Source organism: Lemur catta, chromosome 15 (genome assembly GCF_020740605.2).
Source record: "Lemur catta isolate mLemCat1 chromosome 15, mLemCat1.pri, whole genome shotgun sequence".
NCBI lineage: Eukaryota > Metazoa > Chordata > Mammalia > Primates > Lemuridae > Lemur > Lemur catta.
Window position 1 is genome coordinate 42,345,490 of NC_059142.1, and position 27,656 is coordinate 42,373,145.

At 34.8% G+C, this 27,656-nt stretch overlaps 1 protein-coding gene across 1 annotated transcript in view; it reads right to left on the minus strand.

Annotated features, from left to right (window-relative positions):
• NSF (N-ethylmaleimide sensitive factor, vesicle fusing ATPase) overlaps window positions 1-27,656 on the minus strand; it is a 124,849-nt gene that overhangs the window by 31,845 nt on the left and 65,348 nt on the right. The window contains exons 10-15 of the mRNA XM_045525899.1: window positions 19,120-19,285; window positions 18,229-18,303; window positions 17,816-18,003; window positions 8,755-8,850; window positions 6,736-6,892; window positions 3,819-3,952 (exon numbers count right to left, since the gene is read on the minus strand). Coding sequence (XP_045381855.1) covers window positions 3,819-3,952; window positions 6,736-6,892; window positions 8,755-8,850; window positions 17,816-18,003; window positions 18,229-18,303; window positions 19,120-19,285 — 816 coding nt within the window. The remainder of the gene's footprint in view (window positions 1-3,818; window positions 3,953-6,735; window positions 6,893-8,754; window positions 8,851-17,815; window positions 18,004-18,228; window positions 18,304-19,119; window positions 19,286-27,656) is intronic.

A 27,656-nucleotide genomic window follows, 5' to 3' on the forward strand; every position in this document is an offset into this window, starting at 1 on the left:
TGGAACACATGGTATCTCCCCCCAGAATGTGAGGACAATACCTCATACATACTTAGGCAGTGCTGAGAAGTTTATCTATGGGAAAAGGATTTATTAAGCAAATTAAGAGAAGTACAAGGTGAACTTTAAGTTAATTGAGAATGAACTACTTTCATGTATTTTAGCACCATCCACTTGCAAAAAAGAATAGCATAATTATAATAAAATCTTATATATTCATTAAAGCATGCCTAATAGCATTCTCTGCTAACAAAAACTCTTTATCTGTTGGTTTAAGTAATAAAATGGTACATAAAGATGCTCTATGAATTAACCAATTCAGACCACCTATCTTTAACAAAAATTAATGCGCTACAATATTTGTGAGCTTCACAAACTATTTTGAAAAATCTTTAAAATTGAGCATTTAGTCATTAAAATGTAGCTAAAGAAATAATCCAATGCCAACATTTTGCTTATCAAATTAACAAAAAATATTTTAATAACATCAAATGTGGGTGAGAATCCCAGGAAACTTATACTCTTATATGATGGGGCTACAAGTGTAAACTAGTACAACTTTCTGAAGGGGTGGGCTTTATAAATCATTAGTATTTTTATATAAGAGTTTTGATAGCAATATATATGAAAAATATTTAAAATGTTAATATTTTTTATCTTAGCAATCCCAATTCTGAGAATGTATACTAAGGAAATAATCAGAAATGTATGTACAATAGTGATGACAAGTAAAAATAACCACTACACTTTACTGAGTACATATTATGTCCCAGGCACTATGTGATACTTTACATAAACTACCATGTCATTTAATTCTCATAAAAACCCTATGAGGCAGCTACTAACATTATCTTCATTTTACAGATGAGAAAATAGTGGCTTATAGTTTAAGTGACTTATCCAAGGTCACGGTGCTGGTTAAGTGTGGTGGAGATGAGATTCAAATTCAGATCTGTTTGAATCCTATGCTAAGTTTCTCCGTCATATGGTGCTACTATATCTAATAAAAATCTAATAAGAAAATGAGGAGTAGGAATTTCCCTAGTTTAGGGTTTATTTATGACAGTGAAAAAACTGGAAACAACCTAAATGTCCAACAAAAAGGGACTGTTTAAACGGATATTATGCAGCTATTAATTTAACATGATATTGGAAAAAGTTTTAGTGACACTGAAAACAGTTCATAATATTTTAAGTGAAAAAAGCAGGTTTAAAACACTATGTTCAATGTTATGCTTGACACATAAGAGTTATGTGTGTGTGTGTGTGTCTGAGTAGAAAAGAGAATTGAAGGACAATTACTAATATGGATTTATTTTTATTTTCTTCTATGTTCTTTTCTATATTTTCTAAATTATGTTTATAATTAGGAAAAGCTACATATTTTGGGGGGTGGAGAAGCTACAAGAAAATAAATGTTTTCTCCAGGATGATAAAACATTACAAATTATTTGTGCTCTGAAAAAAAAAATTAAAACATCTTCTTTCCATCCTCACACTAAAAATGAAGAAGTGGGAGGCAGACTAGAATGTATACTAAAGAATGGCATTTATATTTCATTTTCAAAAACAACCTGGAAGACTTAGTATCTTTAGACTGGTTTGGGCCCTCAGGCTTTTGTCAACATATCATTAAGTAACAATGTGAAAACTATTTGCAGGGAAAGCTTTTGTAATATTTCTAATATATTTCTAAGACATTCATTTTTTTCTCTTTTCTGAACTTTAGTTACAGTGAATAATACTTTTCCCCCAAGGAAAAGCAAAAAGTCTAATACGAATTTATTATACTGCGGAAGCAGAAATAATTTTTGTAACTTTAAGAGTACACAGATGATCCAGACAGTGAATCATGAATCTAAACAATTTTGAATAAGCTTGTATAGCCACTTATTTTTATATTCCTTAGCCTTCTACTCATCTAAAACTCTACCTTGAAAGGCTTTAACAATTTAAAGATTAAATCATAAGTTATTAAGCCATTAATTTAACCATTTAAGCCTCTAAAATCAGCACATATTGCCTTCCCCCCTCAAGTCAATTTGCAAGAGATTAAAATAATAAAAATGATAATATCTCATATTTACAAAGCAGCTTTGATCTGCAGAAGCCTAGAAGCCTAAAGTACTTTTTAAAAACTTTATAGAAAAACTAGGGCCATCCACCCACATCTCAAGAATACATCTGAGGTAGAAGCTAGCAGCTGGTGGAGAGCAATGGAGTAATTTACCATCTGCAAAGACTACTACTTTTGAACAAGTAAAGGGATACATGACTGAGGGAAATGCAAACAGAATAAGCTATTCAATAAATAAATGGGACATTCAATGGCTAGAGATTCCAAGGGCTATTATATAAATTTTCACCAGAAGAAGTGGCTTAAGGGTTCCCTTTAGAGGGAAAACAAAAAACAAAACAAAACAAAACAGCCCCTACCTACTCTAGGAAAATTACTGGTCTGAGTTATTCTATCCAGATTTTCCTCTAAAGGACAGATACTACTGGCTTCACCTGAGAATAAATGGACTATGATATTCTAAGAATAAACAGACTATGATATTCTAAGTTCTTTTTACATCAAATAACATTTCCCTCTCTTTCACTCTTAATTTCAAAGACTCTCATGCAGAGTATTTGTCTTGACGTTTCCGTGTATATGGCTGGAACACTGCTACAAGTCCTGCTTCCTCCATTTCAAGCACCCTACAAAAGCAATTTTCTGCCACCTGCACAAACAACTTACACTAACTTCTCAAACTTAACATTTCTTGGGAGTCTTCTTCTTTTTAAATATATTTTTCTCTCCAGTCTTTTTCTTAAAGAAAAACTGAAGTAATTCTATGCTACATGCTACATCTTTACAGAGTGAGCCTCTAGGAGCAACGTGAAAGAACACCCCGAGCTGTCTTTACTAGGTAGCACCTCAATTCTCAAGCTTCTTTTCCCTAATTCTGATTTTCTCACAACTCTTGGTCAGTTCATATCTATAAAACAAAGCATGAAAAAAAGTATATAAGTAAAAGAACTACTTCAGCTGGATGGAAGAAAAAATTTCCTCACTGTCTGGGAGTACGCAAAATTAGATTATAGCTGGAAACATGGGCTACCAAGTGAGGTGAAACAGCTGTTAACAGTCTTTGTCATTGATTTTTGTTGTTGCGGCTTTTTTAAAAGATGCCTTACATGGCACTTGCTTGAATGTAAGATACGGACAGATGATCTTATAGTCCTTTCAGCCCTAGGATTCGATTCTATGTTGTTCTAACTTCACTGATTGTTCAAAGTGGCCATATTAAGAAGGTATCAAATGGCAGTTGGAGAAAGGAAAAGGATCAGGATGAAATTAAGTTGCCAGGGAGACTCTGATTATTACCTAACAATTATCCTTTTGTAGGGGTTCTTGGGAATATCTTCCCAATGATCTATCTATGTTCTTTTTCAAACTCCTCAGTCAACTTAATTGACCCCAAACAGTTTGACTTTGTATGTTAATGAAAGAACTTAAAAAAAAAAATCCTACATGCATTTGTTCTACTCTACCCACTCGTAACTATGATTCTTTCAAGTTAATACAAACTTCGGAAACGGAAATTAAACTTAATATGTATTAAACAAGGCATAATTTAGAAGGTAAAGGTACTCAATAAAAATGCATTTACAAAGTTAAAAAATCTGAAACAGTTACTTCCCTCCCAGCTCCCGATAATTTAGTTCCACTTGAGAAGAACATAGTTGTTATGGGTTTTATATATATACATGTACATACACACACACATCCAAGAGATAGGAAATTAAAATGAAAGTAAAAATCGTGATACCTTCTTCATGGCCTGACATTTGGCTGTCTCAGAAAAGCCAATCATCTTATCAGGAGAACAGATCTTGATGAAGGGGAAGTTGGATTCCTCTGCAATTTTTGCAGCTAAAGCAGTCTTGCCACTATGAGGAGGGCCTGCATAAAGATATGAGCAAGTCAGGGGAAAAAAGCCAACCTAAGCAAAGGGAAATAAAACAAGTTTAAACTTTTATCCACAATGTACTGAGGTCTCAACTAGTTGCTCATTAACATTTCCTGACACAATTTCACAGCAGACATGTTTTCTCTTATTTATTAGCAACTAAACTTAATGGACTGATTAGCATTTCTCAGGAGTATGGTGAAATACATGTCTTCTTACTCTCTCACACAGCCTTAATCTTTCAAACTTCTGGCTAACTATACAAAGGATAAGGGTTTTTTGCTTCTTAAAAAAAAAGGAAACACATTCGAATGCATATCAGTACTTATAAGTTTTATCAAGTCATCTAACAAAAAATGTAATTTTAGGAGATGATATTGGCGACAGGGAAAAACTGCCTTATTAGAAGCAAATGTGACTTAAAAAGCTAGAATTCTAGAGTTTCAGGCCTTCTCATAAAGGCAAGTAAATCTACAAGCTTACCTGCATTTAGACATTCCCTCCCTTCCCTTCTGTGTACTGGAAGATGTGTCCCTATTCCAACCATAAATCAACCAAATCCTCCTTCCCATCTTCTCAGGAACCTGACACTATTGATTGTTCCTCTTTCTCTTTATGTTCATCCTGTTCCTCTTTCTTCCCTGAAGCCTTTCCAAAAGCATTTAAGCATGCTCTGGTCTATCTGAAAATTTAATAAATAAAAAAAAAAAAAAAAAACCTCCTTCTGGACATCACACCCTTCAACACTACCCCTTTTTCTCCCTTCAAAATGGAACTTCCCTAAATATAGTAATTACCTCCTCTGACTGCCTTCACTCTTCTCCTCCCTTGCACTCTCAGCAAACCTCATGGCTCCCACCCACTACACTGATCAGGCTTCCAACAAGGTCACCAATGACCTTCATGTCACCAAACCCAACAGACACCATCTTTGTTAGCCTCTTGGGAGCATTTGATACAATTCATAACTTCCCTCTTTCTTAAGTTTCTTTTCTTGGCTTTTGTGATATAGCACATTCTCTCCCCCAGCCCCTTTCCTCACTGGTTACTACTCTTGCTCAGTCTCCTTTGTCAATTCATTCTGTTTTATTCAGTCTGTAAATGTTAACACACCTCAGAGATAAGTTCTAGGCCTCCTCTTCATCTCCACCCACACCCTTTCTGTAAGTGACTTCATCCACTCCCATGGCTTCAATGGCAGTCGATACACGGACAACTCATGAATCTACTGCCAACCAGACCTCTCTTCTGAGTGTCAGACCCACATATCCAACATTTCCAATTTAATTATCCTATATGAACCTAGAATTTAACATGTTCAAAACAGAACTCATGATCTTTCCTCTAGAAATTTGCTTCTCCACTAATGTTCCCAATCTTAGTAAACAGCACCATTTACCGAGCCATGTATGTCAGAAACCTGGGGCTCATGTTTATACCTCTGCCCATATTTAATCTACCCAATATTTCTAAGCTTCAGCTTCCCCATCTACAAAATAGGGATAACAACAGCATTTATCCTCACAGGAATGAAGTGACGTTTAAATGAGATAACATGTATAAAAGTGCTAGCAGAGTAACTGGCAGACAGTAAGGGCTCAAAGAATGTTAGCTTAAGTATGAATGATAATAATTATTAAGTCTTTTTTATTCTACCTCCTAAATATTTCTCAAATTATTCTACTTATCTCCATCTCCGCTACAACCACATTACTTCAAACCACAGTCAGTCCTCGTTAGGACTGATGCAACTGCTTCTAACCATTAGTCTCTACTGTATCTTTTTGCCCCTCCAATCTATTCTCCATCATAAAGCAGACATGTTGATGTTTTGAAAAGAGAAATCTGGTCATGTGACTTCACTGCTTAAAACCCTACAAATGGCTTCCCACTGCTCCTAAAATACAGTCTAAATCTTTTAACACAGCCGACAAGGCTTTGTGTGACCTGGCTGCTATCTACTTATTCAGTTTCATGTCTAACCAATCTCATCTTTCTGTTTCAAGCTCCTTCCTGCCCAAAACTTTTTCACATGCTGGTCCCTCTGCCTAGAGCTGGGGAAGGTGTCTTCCCCCATTACTTTGTTTGGCCAGTTTCTCCCCATCCTTCAGGTCCTGGCTTAATGCGTTCTTCTCAGAGAGCTTTCAACCCTTGACCTCCGGAGGGGGTTGGGTTCCCCTATCATGTGGTCTCACGGAACTTTTCTGTTGTCATATTAATCATAATTGTAAATTAATGATCTGTGAATGGAATGTCCTTCCCCTTTTGTCTACTTGATAAAATCCTAACTAATCAAGCCTAAATTAAACATCTCTAGCTTTCCCTGACTACCCTTATGCAAAATAACTTGCATTCACATACACCTTTACACATACACACTGTAGTTAGGAATTTCTTTACAAGTCTTTTTTCATGACCAAACACTTGAATGTCTTTGTATCCCCAGCAACTAGTTCAATGACTAAAATATAGCAAGTACTCAGTAAATATTTATTTAATTGAATCAAGTGCTATGTGGTATCATTCAGTCTATTAAGTACCACATAGATTTAGATACAATCCTACAAGAAAACGAGTTGCTATCATTCACCAGTAACATTCCATCCCAAGAAAATTTTAATTTGTACACAATATTGTGGTACACAGACTGAAATACTATTTTCAGATCACGAACAAGGTTAAGAACTGAAAATAATTCACTTTTCCGGAATGTGCTAACTGGCTTTTAAAAAGTGCTTTTTTTTTACTTTAATGCCATCTCATCACTCATTCTCACCTTCTAAAAGGACGCTGACCAATGGTGTTCGGTCACTGTTTTTTGTCTGCTGAACCAGTAGCTCCCCATCATCCAGAACTCGGGTAACTGGGTCACCCCATTTGATGATACCATTCATAATGTAACTTGCATAATCCTCTTGGTTTGTGCCAAATGCCTATTGAAGAAAAGGATAGTTTAAAGCATTTTGAACATTAGTGTTAAAAACTAAGATGTTTGAAAGTATAAAAGATGAATAAGTTCCTATGTACTAAAAGTATTGAGCACTATCCTGTATTCATGTAAAAAGCTTAGAAAGCAAAAGAACTATTTTATAATTTCTCATTTAACTTTTTACCCAACGGGAAAAAAGAAAGCTGCTTTGGGTGACTTAATAGAATAAAAGCAATAGATTCTAGGCTTAGATTCGACCAAAGCCCAAACAAACCCTCACAATTCGTGGCAGAAAGAGTATGTTCCATTGTGCTTGCATCTATAAAGTGTATGCAGTTTGTGGCCTTTCTGTTAAGAACAACAAAAACAAAGAGATTATGGACTTACTATAGAAATTAGAAACAGTTCAGTAGACAAATACACTTTCCTAACACTGACTATAGGTGCTACGGATTAAAACGGGAATACAAAATGGTAATGAGAAGACATCAACTTTGTGGTAGGGAATGTAAGTTAAATGGCAATAAGGGTAAGTTTTACGTGTAAATATAAGATTTAGAATGAGACAGATATGTGCAGCTGTAATGAAAGATTGAAGGATTAGAAAAGGAAATAAAAGCAATTACTATATATAATTATTTGTGTTCACTACATAATAAGCTTAAATCACGTCCTTATTCATTTTCAATTTCTGATCTCAAAGATTTTAACTCCCATCAAAATAGCTGCCAAAAGCAGGCCGTAACTTTAGTAATTACAATTGAATTGGATTTTCACAAGGCTAACAGGAGAATAAATAAGTAGGAAAACATAACCTAATGTACACGTAAAGGTCATGTATCTTCAGAATTTTAACTAGTTGAGAATTTGTGCTAATACAGAACTCCAAACAATGGTTACTCAAATGTTAATTGTTGTTTTATAGGAAAATGGGTTAATGACTTTATATTGTAGTCTAAAGCTCTAACTATGACTATTTTGTGTTTTTTTTTTTTAAAGGGTACCTAGGATAGTTAAGAATCTTAGAAACTACAGCAGTCAGTGAACCAAAAGGTATAGAACAAGAGAAAGGGATGCCTTGGAGGATGGAGAAAGGAGAGAAAGAGAGAGGGGAAGATATGAGAGTTAATTTTAAATATAATAACTGACAGATGGAAGATGGACTGAATTTAGGTTTCTGTAGCATGGGATTCTATAAGAACCAATAAGGAAACTAATCCTCGTTCAATATAAAATAAAACCTAATAATTAGAAAGTCTAGCACCTCTTGTATTATCCTGGATGGAGACGAAGCCCATTCTACAAAGTGAAGTATCACAAGAATGGAAAACCAAGCACCACATGTACTCACAATCAAATTGGTATTAATTGATCAACACTTATGTGTACATATGGTAGTAACATTCATTGGCTGTTGGGCAGTGGGAGGGGGAAGGAGGGGATGGGTATATTCACACGTGATGGGTGTGGTGTGCACTGTCTGGGGGATGGACATGCTTGTAGCTCTGACTTGGGTGAGACAAAGGCAATATATGTAACCTAAACATTTGTACCACCATAATATTCTGAAATTTTTAAAAAATATATTAAAGAAAAAGAAAGTCTCAAAATTGAATAGCCTGCTTTATAAGATGGTAAGCTCCCTATCCCAAGAAATGTTTAGGTAAGTATTGGTTAATCATCCAGCCATTATGGTTATTGTATAGATGCTTCTTATATTGGACACTTCCAATACTAAACTTTTCTAATTTTATAAAACTGCATATGATATAATCTTTTGTAATACTGGGTAAAATGGCACTTATTTTACTCCTGAATTATTATTATTATTTTTTGGCTTATATGTCATTCAATATTCATACTTACTGGTTTGATATCATTCTCCAAAGAAGCAAGGAAGTCTCCTCTTGTCACCTGCAGGCTCTCTGCTTTTTCCATATCCACTTCCACTTTAGTGCTGGCCTAAGTATAAATGAAAACAAAATGTAAGGACTTCTCAGATTTAAGAATATTTTCAGCCTAAAAATATAACACCTGAGGATTATAAAGTATATTTTTATAGATCAAAAAACTCAAATATTTGCAAATCATATATAAGAGATTAATATCCAGAATATATAGAGAATTCCTAAAATTAAGAAAAAAAACACAACCCAATTCAAAAACGGGCAAAGGACTTGAATAGACATTTCTACAAAGAAGATTAACAAATGGCCTTAAATAAGAACATGAAAAGATGCTCAACATCACTAATCATTAGGGAAAGCAAATCAAAACTACAATTAAATCTCACCTCATACCCATTAAGATGACTACTACCAAAAAAATAGAAAATAATAAGTGTTGGTGAGGATGTGGAGAAATCAGAATCCTTGTGCACTGCTGGCAGGAATGCAACCTATGGTACAGACACTGTGGAAATCAGTATGGTGGATTACCATATGATCCAGCAATCCTGAGTATACACCCCAAAAAACTGAAAACAGGTTCTTGAAGAGATATTTGCACAGCCATGCTTATAACAGCATTATTTGCAATAGCTAAAATGTGGAAACATCCCAAATGCCCATTGATGGATGAATGGATAAGCAAAATGTAGCATATACATACAATGGACTATTATTCAGCTTTAAAAAGGAAGGAGAGTTTGACATATGCTGCAACATGGATCAACTTGAGGACATTATTCAAAATGAAATAAGCCAGTCACAAAAAGACAAATACTGTATGATCCACTTTTATGAAGTACTTAGTATGGTCAAATTCATAGAGACAAGACAGTAGAATGGTGGTTGCCAGGAGCTGGGGGGAGGAAGAAATGTAGAGTTATTGTTTATGGGTACAGAGTTTCAGTTTTACAAGATGAAAAGAGTTCTGGAGACGGGTGGTGGTGATGGTTATACAAAGTTATAAATGCATTTAATACCACTAAACTGTACACTTAAAGATGGTTATGATGGTAAATTTTATATGTATTTTAATATAATTAAAAAATTAGAAAAAAATGAAACATATCTCTCAAATTCACAAATATATATATCCTTTGCTGAAACAATTCCACTTCTAGGAATTTATCCCATAAATACATTCACAAATGTATACAATTATATGTACAAGGATATCTAGTATAGTACTTTGTAATAACAAATGACTGGAAGCATATTAAATGTCCATCAAGAGGAGGTAAGTTAAATAAATTATAACACATCTGTACCAAAGAACACTATATAGCCATTTTTGTAAACAAAATGAGTCATGAGTAACAGAAAATATATACAGAGGGTAAGAATAATGAAAAATACATACAAAAAGAAAATATACACAGAGGATAAGAATAATGGTTTTCAACTTTGGCTGTACATTAGAATAACCTCTAGGGCCTTTAGAGATATATATTAATAGACGCTCAGCCCTACTGCCTCAGAATTTTGATTTAACAAGTCCACTAGAGGGCCCACGCATTTACTATTTTATAAAGTACCACAAGTGATTCTGATACTGAACCAGGTTTAAGAATCATTATTCTAGGAGACCAAGAACCTAAAACTTCGATTTGTACTCATGCTTTGTACTTGAGAGTCTATGTGCCAACTCCAAATATTCTACTTCGTGCACCTGGAGCTAACACTTAGACATCTGGAGAAGCATCAAGGCCTTTATCAGCACTTGGAGCTGCCTAGACCTGATGAGTGATTAAGATACCAACACATTTTTTAATGCAACTGGGCTCACTACCAATAGCACAAAGTAAGGGAGTCTAATTTTTAAATTGGTACCATAGCTTTAAAAAAAAAGGAATATTCAAAAAAAGACGACTATAAAATAAAAGTATGTTAAGTAAATATCAACCTTCTGTCGATTTTTATAAAATGAGTCATGTTCTTTTAGGAACAGACTGCTGAGACAAATGAAATGACAGACATGGAAAAAAAAAGTCAACATGTGGGACAAAAAGAACCATATCAGGAAACTGGATCAGGGTGGCAAACAGAACACATTTAGGTACCTCCTTTCTGCCCCAAATCCCATGAAATGACAAAGTGAGAGAGAAGGGTTAAAAATCATGGGCGATAAATCCAGAAGTTTTAACATTGATCTAATAGGAGTCTCAGAAAGATAGGAAAAAAAGAATTATACAGAAGAAACAATAGAAGACAGAAGTGAAAAACATTTTCCACAGCTGAAGAAAGATGTGTTGCTACAATTTAAAGGATTCAATGCATGATCAGGATAAATGAAAAGAAACCTACATCTATCTACACCCCCTGCTGTAACCTTCCAGAGCACCAAACATGAAGAGAAAAGTCCTGGAACCTTTCTGAGAGACAAAACCAGGTTGCCTGCAAAGAAACCAGAATAAGACTGGTATGATAACTCTCACTGGCAACACTAGACTAGAAGACAATGAAACCCATGTCTTCAAAATACGTCTGAGTATCTACCCTGGAAAATGAATCCACTATACAGACAGGGAGGGACAGGAGAACATTTTCACAACAGTATTATTTTCAATAGCCACAACCAGAAATAATCTATACGTTAAATATACTGTTTATTCATTCATTCATTGTATTAACAGAGTGCCTACCATACACCAAGCACTGTTCTAGGAACTAGAGACATAATAAATAAAACAGACAAGGTCCCTGTCTTCATAGGTCTTACATCTTAGCACATTAACTGCCATGTGAGTTGTATTTAACTCACGCTAGTTTTGAGCCTGGGGCCTCATGAAGCATATCTAACTCACATGTCTCTTTACCTTGAGAGCTGCGTGGTACACAGGCAACTCACGCTGCCATGCTGTAGCATACATGTTACGTGATGGGTAGCCCCCTGGGCAAAGTCTTGCAGTTGGTTTGTGAAAATCTTACTTGTTGATATTCTTATTGTTACAATTAATATTGACAATTTAATGGCATATAACTCATGCACAGAAAACAATAAGAAATAACAAATTTCTCATTAAATTAAAAAGGATCGTTTTGGTTTTGAAGTTTTTATTCTATTTTTGTAATATATTATCATGGCCCCACGGAAAAAAAATTTTTTCTACTGTGACAGTCAATGTGTTAAATTATGTGGTAAGACTCTAGAATACTGTGCGTAAGTCCAAAATGTACATGTACTGACATGGAAACCTATCCAAGACATATTGGCAAGTGAAAAATGCAAATTACAGTACAATTCCATCAATGTTTACTTTTTTAAAAAAGCACATATGTACATGCATGTAAACGTAAAGAAAACAAACTATAAAGGTATATCCCAAATGTTGGCTAACTTTGGAGTTGGAAAGGAAAAGGGTGTTAGAGATGACCTTTTTCATTTTTCCCTACATATTTTGGCATCCTTGAATCTTTCACAAAAGAATATATTCTTGTATGACTTCTACCCTTTTAAAAAGAGAGAAAATAATAAGTAACATTTAAAGAGACAAATATTCTACTTAATAGGACAATTAACATTTAAATTATTAATAGAACTTTCATTGGCATGTTAGGCATTTAATAAACATTAAATCACATTTATTTGGCATTTCTAAGTTTAAAAAAAGAAAATGGTGTTATACGAAACAAGTGTCTTCATGAAAGAATTATGATAGTCCATAGTTTATAAATGTCTATAGTTCTTTCTAGTTTATAAAGCATGTTCATAGACATTACCTCATTTTATACTTATACAAACTTGGAGGTCTTCAGAAGTCATTAAGGGTAGATACAGGATTTCCCTCCTAGGTCCCCTTAGAAAAAGGGTTGAACTCTGATTAAAACTTTTTGACACATCTAAAAGTATTCTACAAGGTACAAACTCTCAGGAAAAAGGAAGAAGCAAGCTCTGATAAAATCACACTAAAATCAATGACGTTACCAGCCTCATTTTAAATAACCCTTCCCTACCATAGCCCTAAGTCCATCTGAATTCAAATGATGGAAACACATAGTAATGTGAAAGAGAAATCTTGTCCATCTTCCAATGTTTGCCAGAAAATATGACAGATTTCAGGACTGAAGCTGGTATGAAATTTGTCTTTTTAATAATTATTAAGAAAGGACTTACCCAATGAATTAAAAGCAAATGAAGACAGCTGGGGGGAAGAGGTATTTTAGAACAAGTTGTTTTCAGGTACTCCTGGTAAGTTCTAGTGTAATAAGAAGTTATATTATTGTAAGCAACCAATATTCCAATTGTAAATTATTCCTACTTGTTCATTAAAATGAATTTTCTAAGGACTTCTCTTAGCCAACTTTTAGTATTTTATCAAAATTTATAAAATCTTATTTTCAGGTCTATAATTCTGAATTTTTACTCATTCAGAAAACCTTTTCTCATTTGTTTGAATTAGTAAGACTTTTTCTGCATTTTATTTATAACAGCTAATCAATATAGAAGAGGCAGCATCTTTCAGCTTATACCTGCAGAAACTAATAAACTTGTATTTCAACACTAGCAAATATCAAGTGGTCACCCTTAAATTTCATAACCTTTAAATCTGACCTTTCAAAGTTCTTATCATTCCTTTTAAATTAAGGGTAGAATAACCTTAATCAATCAAAAATTCTACAGAAAATAAGAAATAATTTATTGAAATTCTGCAAATATAACTTAGAGCTTTAATTCAGTTGGAAAGCGTATGTGTGTATGTCCTCAATTTACTTCCTTATAATAGATTAGAGAAGAAATCTGAGTTACAAATTTTCTCTACCTGAAGCAGAAATTCCCTTCTAGGTAAAAACAACCTAATGTCACATGAATTTTAGTTGACCACAAACATGGATTCAAGTACAAATGACATGAACATCAGGTGTTTATGACCAGATTTTCCACTTGTTTCAGAAAACCTGAAAAGACAGTTTAACAGGAAAGACTTGTTTAGTCCATCTGACTAAATCTTTGTTTAGCCCTAAATCTTTTGAGAAGGAAGCAAAATAACACTAATGGTGGCTTTTTATAATATGAAGAACATCATGAATGTTGTGGGTGTTTTAAAGTTCTATAACAACTTTTAATCATAAATTTCAAATTAAATAGCTATTTATCAATCACTACTTTTAAAGCTATAAACATTTAAAGCAATGGGAAGACTAAAACTGTCTATCTTTTGTTCAGCTAAGGAGGCTTGTTGGAAAAATAGCGTTTAAAGAAAGATCTCTGATAATGCAGATTTTTTTAAAATGCAGGAAAGAAAATAAATGTTAGCAATATCTCTTTTTGATATAAAGGATATTGATCACAAATCAATATGTATCACCTGAAGCTTAAAGGGAATTCAACCACATGGAAAAAGTGAGGGAAATAATGTGAACTATTTGTACTACACCTTACTTGCAAATCTCTCATAAAAATGGTGGAGGAAAAAAATGGTATTTCCCCTTGACTGGTCAGAAACAAAAAAAGTGAAAGCAATGTAATACATAACCACACTTTCTGACTACAAAATCTGTTATCTTCCCCCCATTCCTCGTTGCCTCGTATATAGGTAAACACAAAATATGCTTGAAGAAAGCATGTTTCTTACTGAGACAACGGTTTAGAGTGACATTTGGGATTAGGATTACTATAGTAAAAATGAAAAATGACTAAATAACAGAAAAATCCCATAGCCAATGCACATGATAAATCTGACAACTAGTAAACTAGTTATTGTGGGTTATATCAAGATGCACAGGCTGGGTGCAGAGGCTCACACCTGTAAGCCTAATACTTTGGGAGGCCAAGACAGAGGATCACTTGAGCCCAGAAGTTTGAGACCAGCCTGGGCAATATAGTGAAACCCTTTCTCTACACAAAATTAAATAATTAGCCAGGCATTGTGGCCCGTGCCTGTCATCCTAGCCACTCAGGAGGCTGAGGCAGGAGGATTGCCTGAGCCCAGGAGTTCGAGGTTAGAGTGAGCTATGATCACACCACTGCACTCCAGCCTAGGCAACAGAGCAAGACCCTGTATCTTAAGAAGAAGAAGAAAAAAAGATGCCTGCATGTGGTCTGAGATGAAAGATCAAAGTATGGTAAGGATTTTCATTTGCATAATTTTTCTTGAAGTTACCATCACTTCTTACAAAGACATTTCTTGTCTTGAACTCCTATTTTTTTTTTTTTTTTTGAGACAGAGTCCCACTCTCTTGCCCGGGTAGAGTGCCGTGGTATCAGCTTAGCTCACAGCAACCTCAAACTCCTGGGCTCAAGCAATCCTCCTGCCTCAGTCTCCCGAGTAGCTGGGACTATAGGTATGTGCCACCATGTCCTGCTAATTTTTTATATTTTTAGTTGCCCAGCTAATTTCTTTCTATTTTTAGTAGAGACAGGGTCTCATTCTTGTTGAGGCCGGTCTCAAACTTGTGAGCTTAAGTGATCCTCCAATCTCAGTCTCCCAGAGCGCTAGGATTACAGGTGTGAACCACCACGCCTGGCCTAAGACATTTCTTATAGCAAGGAGGAAGAATGAAAAATAGGCCCTAAATGGATCCATTCTATAAAGGACCCAATATTATATTCCCACACTATCCATACCTTTGGCATTTTTGAGCTAGAAGAAAGCTGTATCTATTAAGTAGGGAAATTATGATTTATAGATGTAGTTTGATTCAAAATACATGTATAAGTTTATTCATTACAAAATATTTACTGAACACCCACCATGTGCTCACCGCTCAGTATTTTGACCTATTTAGAGTACTGTAGGGGATTCAAAGATGAATATGATATGGATTGAAAGTCCAGAATAGGGATCAGCAAACTTTTTCTGTAAAGGGTCAGATAGTAAATATTTTAGGCTTTGTGGGCCATGCACTCCCTGTTGTATACACTCAACTCTGCCATTGAATTAATAGCACGAAAGCAGTCATAGACAATATATAAATTAATGGGTGTGGTTATGTTCCCCCAAAAAACTTTATTTAAAAAACTGGCAGTTAGCTAGATTTGGCCCATGGGCCATAGTTTGCTGACTCCTGCTCTAGAACTATCAATAGGATGTACCCCAACATCTACAATATATTTAACCCAACTGTTCAGGCTTTTATAATTTCCTGCCTGAACTGTTATTCCCCTCTCTTGTGTTACCAACTTCCACTCCCCTAAATACTCCACTCGACACAGCTGCCAGAGTGATCTTATGTTTTAACACTATGCCACTGCTATTCTTAAAACTCTTCAATGGCTTAGCACTACTCACAGAAAAAAAAAGTCCATACTTCTTAGCAGAGTATAAAAGGCTCTTTGCGCTCTATCCCTGCTTTAGTCTCCTGACTTATCCCCACAATGTCTCTCTCTACCACCCCTCTCTAACTTCTATGCTGAAGCAATACTGAATTACTCTAACACACCACACTATTTTGTGTCTCTGTTCCTTTGCCTATGTTGTTCCTTCTACCTAAAATGCCCTACCCCACCAGGAGACACTCATATCCACCCGGAAAATTCCTCTGTGAAGGTTCCTCTCACCCCTCAAGTTGACCACATCTGACACATTTTCACTTCCTTACCTCACATCTACTTTCTACCACTGCGTGTAGAGGATTAGACTGAGTTGCCCAATGGCAGGCAATTTACTTCTTTGCAGTTATGTATTAATTCCTAGCAGAGTATCTGCAAACAGTAGGTGCTAAATCAACCTATTATGAACCAAAGTCAATCAAAGGTTCCATATATGATACATTACTATTTCAAGAAGGAAAAGAGCACATCATTCTTAAAAGGGAAAATCAGAAAAGGTTTGAAGAAAGCAGTAGCATATGAGGTAGGTAATGACAAGACAAGTAACACTGAACCTAAACATCCTCAATCAAGCAAAAACAAAGAAACAAAAAACCACACCAAAAGCAGAGAGATTGAAAAATAAATTAATGTCTGATGATTGGTATTTCTGTTTGGCTGAAGTGTATGTAGAATAATTGAGAATACATCTGGAAAGGCCAGTTAGGGTCAGATCTAGAGGACTTGAAAGACCAGGTGAGTCTGTACTTTGTCCTTTAGACAATGGAGAGTCATTGAAAGTGTCTGAATGGTAGAATGATACGAAACAGGAAGGCTAATCAAAGAGAGGTGGATAGTGGCAGGGAGAACTGAAAGATACTGCTAAGACAGAATTGACAAAATTTGGCAAATGACTTGATGTAGGACACAGTAGAGTGGCAGGAATCAATGATAATCCTGAAGTTTTAAGCCTGGGAAATTGGAGTAAATGGGAAATAGAAGTGGGAAGGAAAGTAGTAAAAGTCAGTGAATTTGGTTTTAAAATATTAAATTTAAGACCTCATAAAATATCCAGTTGGGGGTATTTAACATGAATCTGAAAGTGGGAGACAAAAACTTTTAAGAGATAAGATATAAACCCAGAAGTTATTTATTTACAGCTGATAGCTAAAACCTGAAGAGAAGAGATGGTAAAAGATCAAGTATGTATCCCTGGTATGTACTTGTGCCATAGTAATTATAACATTTTTGTACTAATTTGAAAACATGTCCATTTCCCTGACTCCGAACTCCTTTAGAGAAGAGGTCATGATTATCTTTGTGTCTCTTTCAAAAAAAAACCAAGTATTCAGTATATTTGCTGAATGAAGCAGCCCCATAATTCTAGTACATAGAAAATCCAACTTCCTATGATATGTTACAACTTAATACAGTACAAAGATTAAAAAAACACTTCTTTAAAAATCTTCCCCTCACATGTCTGTGTCAGCTAGTGACAACCTGAGGTAGATGAGTCCGTGATTACCATAGGGCAGATGCTAACGTTATCTTTCTTCCTGCTGCTCTGAAGATTTAGCAGTTGACAATTAATTCCTATTCTTTTTACCATCTCTTAACCATCAAAAGTCAGTATTACTCTAGCTCTTGGCATGCTTGAAAGGAAAGAGAAAGCATACTGGCATGGTATTCATAGGGCTATAAACTCTTAATCTCTTTAGTTGATTTTCCTGACCTTTATGTGTCTGTTCATAGCAGTGGACTGTGCTGCTCGCACCAGACCCTCCAGTTCAGCACCACTGAAGTTCTTGGTCTCCACGGCCAGCTCTTTAATGTCGACATCAGCGGAGAGTAACTGATGCCCTCTCATCCTTGCTGTGTGGATGTGAAGGATCTGCAGTCGACCTTTCTCATCTGGCAAACCTGATAAAATTCAAAATAAAATAGACATTTTTCTAGTCTCGAAAGCATCATCAGAGGAGATTATTATAATCCTAATGTTTTTCTTATAGGTACTGAAGCATGTAAACATTTGCTTCTCATGATATAAAACTTTACTAACAAACACTAAGTCATATGAAATTGTTCCTGTTAATAAACCCTAAATGCCACACCCCACCCATACTGATCAATGACAGATCTGCTTACCTATCTCCATTTTAACTTCCAGTCTTCCAGGTCGAAGGAGAGCCTCATCTATCAGATCTGGTCTATTGGTCATTCCTGAACACAGATGTTAAAACAAAACAACAAGCAAATGATCTGAGTTCAAAATTAAGATAAAATGTCCCTTTAGTATATGTAAGAGTAACAATTTACCTAACAAGCTAAGAGGACATTTTACAAAAGTCAAATAGAAAACCAAATTATTCTCAAAAATAGCATTTGTTCTTGATCTGTTCTAATATAAATACCCGGAGACTCTGCTTTAGTATTTCACTATAGTACAAGTCAATAGAATACAAATGTAATGAAAATTTCCAATATTTAAAAAGAAAATTTAAAGTTCAGAGAAGGTAAGTACCCTGTTGGAGTGACAGAGAGGCAGTGTGATATGATCTCCCTAACTCCAAAGTCCCTTCCCTTTTTTGTAGGCTAGTGGTTTTCAGCTTTCATAAAATAGCAGTTTGTTTTTTTTCTCCAAAAGTTACCTTAAGAAGCAGCTCAGTACATAAAATAGTTAAAAGAAGAATTTATAATGATGATGTAGGATCTGAAGCTCGCTCCTCGGCCCTCCCTGACTCCGAAGCACAGCTGAGGACTTTTGGAAGCCTATAGGACTCAGTCTGAAAGCCACCACATTACATCATGCTGCCTTTCTCATCTGTGGGTGAGCTATAAGCTTAACCCTGCAAGTGACTAAAACCCATCTTTTATTTTTCCTATTAAGCCCAGGCATTAAAATAGTCAAATTCTTCCATGTAAGTTGATCCTAATTTGGATATATCGGCAAAATAGTGTATTTACAACCTCCATAGATCTCAATGCAGAACCTATGTGTCTAAAAGAATAGTACTTTTTTTAAAAAAGTAAACATACCAATGACTAGGATGTTGTTCAGCTGCTCTACCCCATCAATTTTGGACAATAACTGGTTGACGACAGTGTCATGAACTCCTGTGCTCCCAGCCATGCTCCCTCTCTGTTTGCAGATGGCATCGATTTCATCAAAGATGATGATATGCAAACCACTGTTAGCACCAAGCTATTAAGGGAAGAAATTAAAGGTCATAATTTGAATGTATTATCAAACAAATCAAAAAAGCAAAACAAAGCTTTCAACAGATTGAGTTCGCTTCATTTTGACTAATAAATATAGCAAGTGTAACCATGGTTGTCGCCCACTCAATGGTGTTGGAACTGCAATCTCAGAATTCTCCAATCTGAAAATGCATTCCAGAACCTCATATTTAATAGCCATAAAACAAAAATACACATTACATACTGATGTATAATGTGTATATACAGAAAGTGAATTATTTATCAAATAACTATTAATGTATATACATTTCTTATCTCATTATTTGAGAGAACTCATACTTGTCAGATATATTTGTTAAGGCAGTGAGTGCAACTCTCTCCCATTTTCCCTGAGTTTTGGTGAGAAGATTGTCCCACAAGCAGTAGCTTTAATGTTTGTTTTATCGTATTACATGGCTAAAGATTAACTCTACCCGCAGGTTGCCTGGGAATTGGGCAGACAGGTGAAGAAATCGAACACAATTCATATTCACTTATATCACATGTAAACTGATTACTTCTCCCTAACAATAATGTGAGAACAGAGACACAACTGATAAAACGAACATGATAAAGGAAGTCCTGCTTCTTCTGGATAGTAATTTCTGTTTTAGCATATTGGAAATAGAGTCACCATTCAAAGAAATTAATTTATATATTTTGAACCTTTAATAGATGCAAACACTTTCGAATGCTAGTAATTCATTAGGTTAATTTAACAAGGACCTTCTAATAATTTATATTAAAGTAATTAAGTCTATTAGGGACCAAAGAATAAAGTAAACTCCAGAAATTTTCTTTTTCTTTTTAAACAAAAAATATTAGTGATTAACAAAACAGGTGAAAATAAATATAACCTAAATATGACAACATATGGATAAAAAAATTAAATGATGACCATAATGAGATCAAGTATGGTTAGTATCCATTAAATCTCTGATAAAGATACAATTTTTTAAATAAGAGGCTTATTCACTTTAAGAGAACAAAGAGTTGCAAAATAAAATAGAAATAAAATTTTAAAATAAAGCTGGGATGTCTGATACATGCAACAACTTGGATGAATCTCAAAGAAATCATGCCTAGTGAAGGAAGCCAGTTTCAAAAGGTTATATACTGTATGACCCCATTTATACGACATTCTCAGACAAAACTACAAGGATGGAGAACAGATCGGTAGTTACCAGGGGTTATTGGCAAGGGAAGGGTGACCATAAAGGGACAGCATAAGGGAATTTTTGGGGGGAGTGATGTAAATGTTCTGTATCCTGATTTTGGTGGTAGTTCCATGAATCTATACACATGTTAAAATCCATAAAAGTGGCCAGGCGTGGTGGCTCATGCCTATAACCAAAGCACTTTGGGAGGCCAAGATGGGGGGATCACTTAAGGCCAGGAGTTAAGACTGGCCTGGGTAACATAGTGAGGCCTTGTCTCTACCAAAAAAAAAAAAAAAATCCATAAAAGTTACACCAGAAGATAAAAACAACATTTTATTGCATGATAATAATAATTATAAGCCAGAATAATAGAATAATACATTCCATTATTCATATTCAGAGTATTGTTCATTCTTTAATGCAATTCTATATAAGATGATATTACATGTCTATCAGAGTTTCTAAAATTTAACTAGGTTTTATTTTTTTTCCTGAACATTACTTATAAATTGTTCTCCTTCACAAATATTTTAAAACTTAATTTCAAATGTAAAAAAAAAAATTTCATTTCTCAATACCATTGCATTTACTGAATAGATGTCTAATGATATAAATGATAGCTTTTTTACTAAAAAATTCAATACCAAACTGTTCATCTTTCCATCTATAGAAAAAACTGGGAATGAGGAATTATAACTACAACTTTAGCTTTGCCAAAGCACTTCTGTATAGTAGAATATTAATTCTGGCCATCTTTAGTGTAAAACAAGAATACTTCTGTTTGTGACTGAAAAACTGTGATATTTTACATTATTTTTTAAAGATATTTTTAATTCAAGGCTGTCTGCCTGATACAGCATGAAACAAAAAGCTGCCATAATGTATGAATTTTGCTGTCAATGTGCTTTATGTTGCTGCTGGCATCATGACTTCCTTCTCAGTCCCACCTCAAAAATCACCTATGTAGACAGGGACAAAGACAATAAGAACACTGTGTTTGATTAAATGATCAGAGGGTGATCTGTCCTAAACATAATTTAGTACAATTCTGACCTTTTCGGAACCTTACTAATCTTGTTACCTGTCATCAGGTCCCTTCCCCCAACCTAGTCAGTACAATAACATCAATTTTTACAGGTGTATTACTTAAATAAAGGCAAGTTCTTATTGCAATAAATTAGGAATCAGGTAAGGAAGATGTCAAGATTAATGTTCATAGATTAATATAGTTGAATCATCAATAAACTCTTTACCAAAGGATTTAAGTATCCACAATGCAATCCTCGTCAATTCATTTGGTTTCTAGCTCTGTTTTTACCATCTGCAAAGTCTTTCTCCATAGAAACAGAGCTGATGCTGTTCAGCCCCTGGCAACAGCTTTCGAAAGCGGCTGTTCTATATTTAACTAGTCTGACCTATATGCAAGTGTTCATCTCCATCAGCCTGGACTGTCCGGAATTACAGAGGTGATGCTTTCCTTTATTATGTAACACACATATGCCCTCCATGGGGTCATCAGCTAAGTATACCAAGCCATTTCTGGATGTAAAGATTGAGAAAAGGCTGGCTATGATTAATATATATCTAGAAATTCTTTGCCAACTCGGTTTATCATTAATAGTATAATTTTTAAACTGCCTATAAGTTTAAAAACAGCATCAAAGTTACCTGTGTAACCATATGGAACCTATCACAACTGAGATTTTATAAAATGCTTCTTTACATGACATTTTAACTCGTTTATGCCTAGTGCTTAATCCTTGGTATATCATCAGGGTCCATTAGACCCAATTGTCAGTTTTGAGGTTTTTTTTTTTTTTTGAGCAGTTCTAAGTATTTACAAAGATTGATATCCCATGACTCTTATTCCTTTTTAAAGGTCTTCCAAAGAACAAAAAGGAAAGTGTACTTTTAAAAATAGAATAAAATTAATTCTATTTTACAATTACCATATGGATCCACTGGATCTTTTTTTGTAAGACACAGTATGCTATTTCATCACCCTAGAAATGTCGTCATTACTCATCAATTATTCCCAACTATGCTAAAAAAGATTAAAATAATAAGAATACAGAAGAATGATGCAACAGTGAAATAAATATCACAATGAAATCATTCTTCGGTTTTCTTACTGTGCTGCCCAAAGTACTGCATCATCTTTCAAGAAGGTATAAAGGAAGTAAAGAGACAACATCTTTGTGGCCTGATTTTAGCTTTTATTGAACATAGTTGAGAATTGTGATAATCATCTGGCCAGAATGGCAAAGAAAATCAACAGAGGAAGATGTTTTACAATTATTACATGAGTTAGAAGATGAATTCAAAGAGTGAGATAGCAGCACTTGGGACACTAATGAAGATGGTGAAATTAATCATTTAAAGTAAAATCTCGGACTATGTGCCTTCAGATGATGATATTCTCCATATTTCTCAAACTCAAGAATCAATGAGTAAGCAATATATTTCTAATATAGGGACAAAAAGAAAATATGGTATTTCCATCCAGTTACTTATTCAACAGAAAGTCTTCACTGTGCAATATTTTGTGACAAGAAAATAGGCCATCCCATTTTGCTAAAAGGACACGACAGTATTCTTTCATCTTTTATGTCATTTGTGCACCAAAATTTTCTTGATATAGTTTGTACGTAGACAGATGGTGAAGGAAGGTATTATTTAGAGAGGTGACCAGAAAAAATAGATGAAGTAGATGTTTAAAAAATTGGATTGAACATTCTAAAAGGTGTCCATAAATCTAAAAACGAAAATGTTTTATAATTATGGAACATATGATGGCCATCCTCTCTTAAACAAAATCATGAGCCAATGATTTCCAAAAAATTCTTAAAGTACTGTGTTTTGAAAATGTAAGTACAAGAGGAAGAACCAGACGTAGTGATAATCTAGAACCCATTAGAGATGTATTTGAAATTTAGAATCAGTATTTACAAGTTTATGCTGGACAACTGACCAACAGTTGCCTGTATTCAGAGGCTCCTGCCCATTTTGGGTATACAGATTGAGCATCCCTAATCCAAAATCCAAAATCCAAAAGGCTCCAAAATCTGAAAGGTGTACAACACCATGTATTCAGTGTCCTGAAGGGAGTTATTAAACAGTGATCTTTTAATCAAAACATAACATTGTATGTGGCAACTGAAATCCTCTTGTTGTTTGGTGTTGCCATTCTGTAACAGCTTTTACAGGTTTTCTGGTGACTCTACTGTGCTGGTTAGTTACCCGAACACATTATTTTTTCATTGTATTAATGGTATGTCATATGTTTTACTGTTAAGTACTTATGTGTGAATAAGTATAAGAAAATGATTACTTATTGGTAGCATGTAAACTCAGAGTTAGAAATGATGGTGATGCCAAACAACCACAGATTGTCCACATGGGGTGGCTGAGATAGTTATACTTTTGCTTTCTGATGGTTCAGTGTACACTAACTTTGCTTCATTAACAAAATTATTAAAAATAATATATAGAATTACCTTCAGGCTCTGTGTATAAGGTATATATGAAACATAAATAGATTTCATGTATAGTCTTGGGTCCCATCCCCATGATATCTCATTATGTACAAGCAAATATTCCAAAACTGAAATTTCCAAACACTTCTGGTCCCAAGCATTTTGAGTAAGGGATACTCAAACTGTATATGCCTTCAAAACCAGTAAAAAATGGAATAAAAATTTAGTTTGCTATATTTAAGTTCTTATTTAATATTTTAATAGTTTTTCACCATGCCTTTATTCTTATGTTTGTAAATTATTTGTAAAAAAACTTAAAAATAATTTTTTAAAATGAGTTTATTCAACCGAGTTGGTGAATGGTGATGACTATTTTTCTTGGTATACTGAGGGTTAAAAAGATATTTGTAGCAGAAAAAATTGTAGTATTAGGGATAAACTGTAAAATTGAATTGGTTCTGGGATTCCTTGAAGAGTTGAAATCAGTTATTGGACTTGCACCAACCCACCAAGACACATGTCTGCTGGAACCAATGAGGCTGAGATAGTCAGAGTCCTGAACATGAACAAGAACTTAATTCATTGTCTCCTGGAATGTAGGGAAGAAAACCAGGTTGTCTAAAATTGAAACAATCGAGCACCCAACAAGCAGAGTTAAAGCGTTAAAAGGGTTACTATAAAGGCAATATTTAAAACTTATTTTAGCCCAGGCATGGTGGCTCACACCTGTAATCATAGCACTTTGGGAGGCCGAGGCAGTAGGACTGCTTGACCCAGGAGTTGAAGACTAGTCTGGGTAATAGTGAGACCATGTCTCCACAAAAAATAAAAATATTAGCCAGGCATGGTGGCACATGCCTGTAGTCCCAGCTTTGTGGGAAGCTGAGGCAAGAGGATCACTTGAGCCTAGTAGTTTGAGGTTTCAGTGAGTTATGATGATACCACTGTACTCTAGCCTGGGCAACAGAGCAAGATCCTGTCTGGAAGGAAGGAAGGAAGGAAGGAAGGAAGGAAGGAAGGAAGTAAAGAAGGAAGGGACGGTAGAATATGGAAGGCTAGATCAGATTTAGTAAAGCTTACTAGATTTAAAAAAAATGAGATGTTATATTAATATTTCTGAATGTTATTCATATTGATCAATATAAATCTATTATTCATTTTAATACCTGTATGATATTCCATTTCTTACTGAGGAATAGTCAAGATGTTTCTTCTTTTCCTTCCATTATAAATAGCACAGCAATCAACATCCTGGTACACATCATTTTGGATAAAAGTGAAAGAGTGTTTCTCAAGGGTAGCTATCTTGAAGTAGAAGTCATGGGTCATGGGGTTTGTGCATCTTCACTTTTGTAAGATGTTGTCAAACTAAACTGTAAGATACTACCCACCTGGTATATTCTAATTTATACTTCAACTAGCGATGTATATGAGACTCTGTTTTTCCACAACCTCCCAAACTTCTGGTGTTACCAGACTTCGTAAATTTTGCCAGGTTATGAAGTATTAACTCTTTTATTACATATTTTCCTGAGCTTCTTTTCATTTGCTTATCTTCAATTGGGTTCTCTCTCTGAGAATTCCCTTTGAAGTTGTTTTAATTGTGGTGTTTGTCTTTTTCTTATTTATTATACAGGACTTATGAGGCTTTATTATCGAGGATGCCAATTATTTGTGGATTATTAATATATACATGTAAACATCTCTCAGCTAAAGACATTTGTATTTAGTGTAATTTGTCATATAGAATTTTCTTTATATTAATGTAGCCAAATTAACATTTTTAATGGGTTTACTTTCTATATCTAGCAAAGAAATTCTTCTGTATCCTCAAATCTTAAAGGCTTTTGCTTATTTGTCTTCTAAAAAAGTTTTCTCCTGTAAGTTTTAGGGTTTTTTTTTTTTTTTTGTAAATCCATTTTACAATTTTTATGATGTGAGATAGGGATTGCATTTTATCTTTTTCCAAATGGATAGCCAATTATCTCAGTCCCTTTCATGGAATAGTCTATTCTTTTCCTCTGATTTGTATCATCACTTGTCATACAACAAGCTCTCCCTTCCTGTGCTCTAATCTGTTTCCTTACTTGGTCTGATTTTGCATGAATATAACATTGTTCCAATTACTATGACTTTCCAGTATGTCTTGATATTTGATAAAATAAATCTGCATGACTGTTCAAAACTTTCACGGCTATTAAAACCTCAAAAAAATTAGAATCAAGCTGTCAAATACCAAAATATTCCTGTTACACTTGATTGGAAGTGCATTCAGCTTACAGATCAATATGGGCATAACTGTCTTTTTTATATCATCAGTATTCCTATACATGAATATCTTTTCTTTTCTTTTGTTGCCTGGGCTAGAGTGCCGTGGCGTCAGCCTAGCTCACAGCAACCTCAAACTCCTGGGCTTAAGCGATCCTTCTGCCTCAGGCTCCTGAGTAGCTGGGACTACAGGCATGTGCCACCATGCCTGGCTAATTTTTTCTATATATTTTTAGTTGTCTGGCTAATTTCTTTCTATTTTTTAGTAGAGACGGGATTTCGCTCTTGCTCAGGCTGGTCTCGAACACCTGACCTCGAGCGATCCTCCCGCCTCGGCCTCCCAGAGTGCTAGGATTACAGGCGTGAGCCACTGCGCCCGGCCTAGACATGAATATCTCTTACTATCTCTTTAAAAAAAGATTTTAAAAAATATTTATAATTTTCTCCTTAAAAGTCGTGTACATTTCTTGTTAGAGTTGGTCCTAGGGACTTTATATTCTAATTCCTGTTGTAAGTGAAAAATTTTTTAAAGTTACGTTTTTAGTGTCATCACATTTTCTTTGAATCTTGTTATTTCTTTTTTGCCTTCTAAAGTATTTGAGTTTTCTTTGTTTCTTTCCCAGCTCTTTCCCATGCTTTGGAAAAGTTTAAGAGTTTTATACAATTTTTACATGCAGATTTTATTTAAAGTTTCATGTCAGTTGATATTACTATCTTCTTCCCAAATAATACAAGGATCTTACATGGATTTAATCTACTTCCCAAATGTTTTGGTCCATATCTTAGTTCTATCCTTTAAAAAAAAAAAAAACCCATATTAATCATTATTATTGGTGTCTCATACAGTGAATTCTTACTAAAATTTATCTTTTTTGAACTTTTTAATTGCAAAATATGTCACACACAGACAAAAGTTCATAAAATGTGAATATATTCCTTAATGAATTGTCACAAAATGAACGTCCATGAAACCATAACAAGAAACAGAATGTTGCCAGTACCCTGAGAGCACCTCCTCTCAACCCTTCCCAAGCACTCCTCCCCAACCTTTCCCCACAGGTAACTACAATCTGACTTTTATGGCAATTATTTTTTTCCTTAAACACTATATTTTAGTTGAGCTTTATATAAATACACACAGTATGTACTCTTTTTTTTTTTTTTTAAAAAGACAATGTCTTGCTGTCACCCAGGCTCAAGTGTTCCTTCCGTCTAAAACCTCCCAAGTATTAAATACCCAGGATTACAGGTGCAAGCCACTGCATCTAGAATTCATTTATTCATTCATTTTTGAGACAGGGTCTCACTCTGTCGCCCAGGCTGGAGTGCAGTGGTGTAATCATAGCTTATTGCAGCCTGAAACTTCTGGGCTTAAGCAATACTCCTGCCTCAACCTCCCAAGTTGCTGGGACTACAGGCATGAGCCACCACT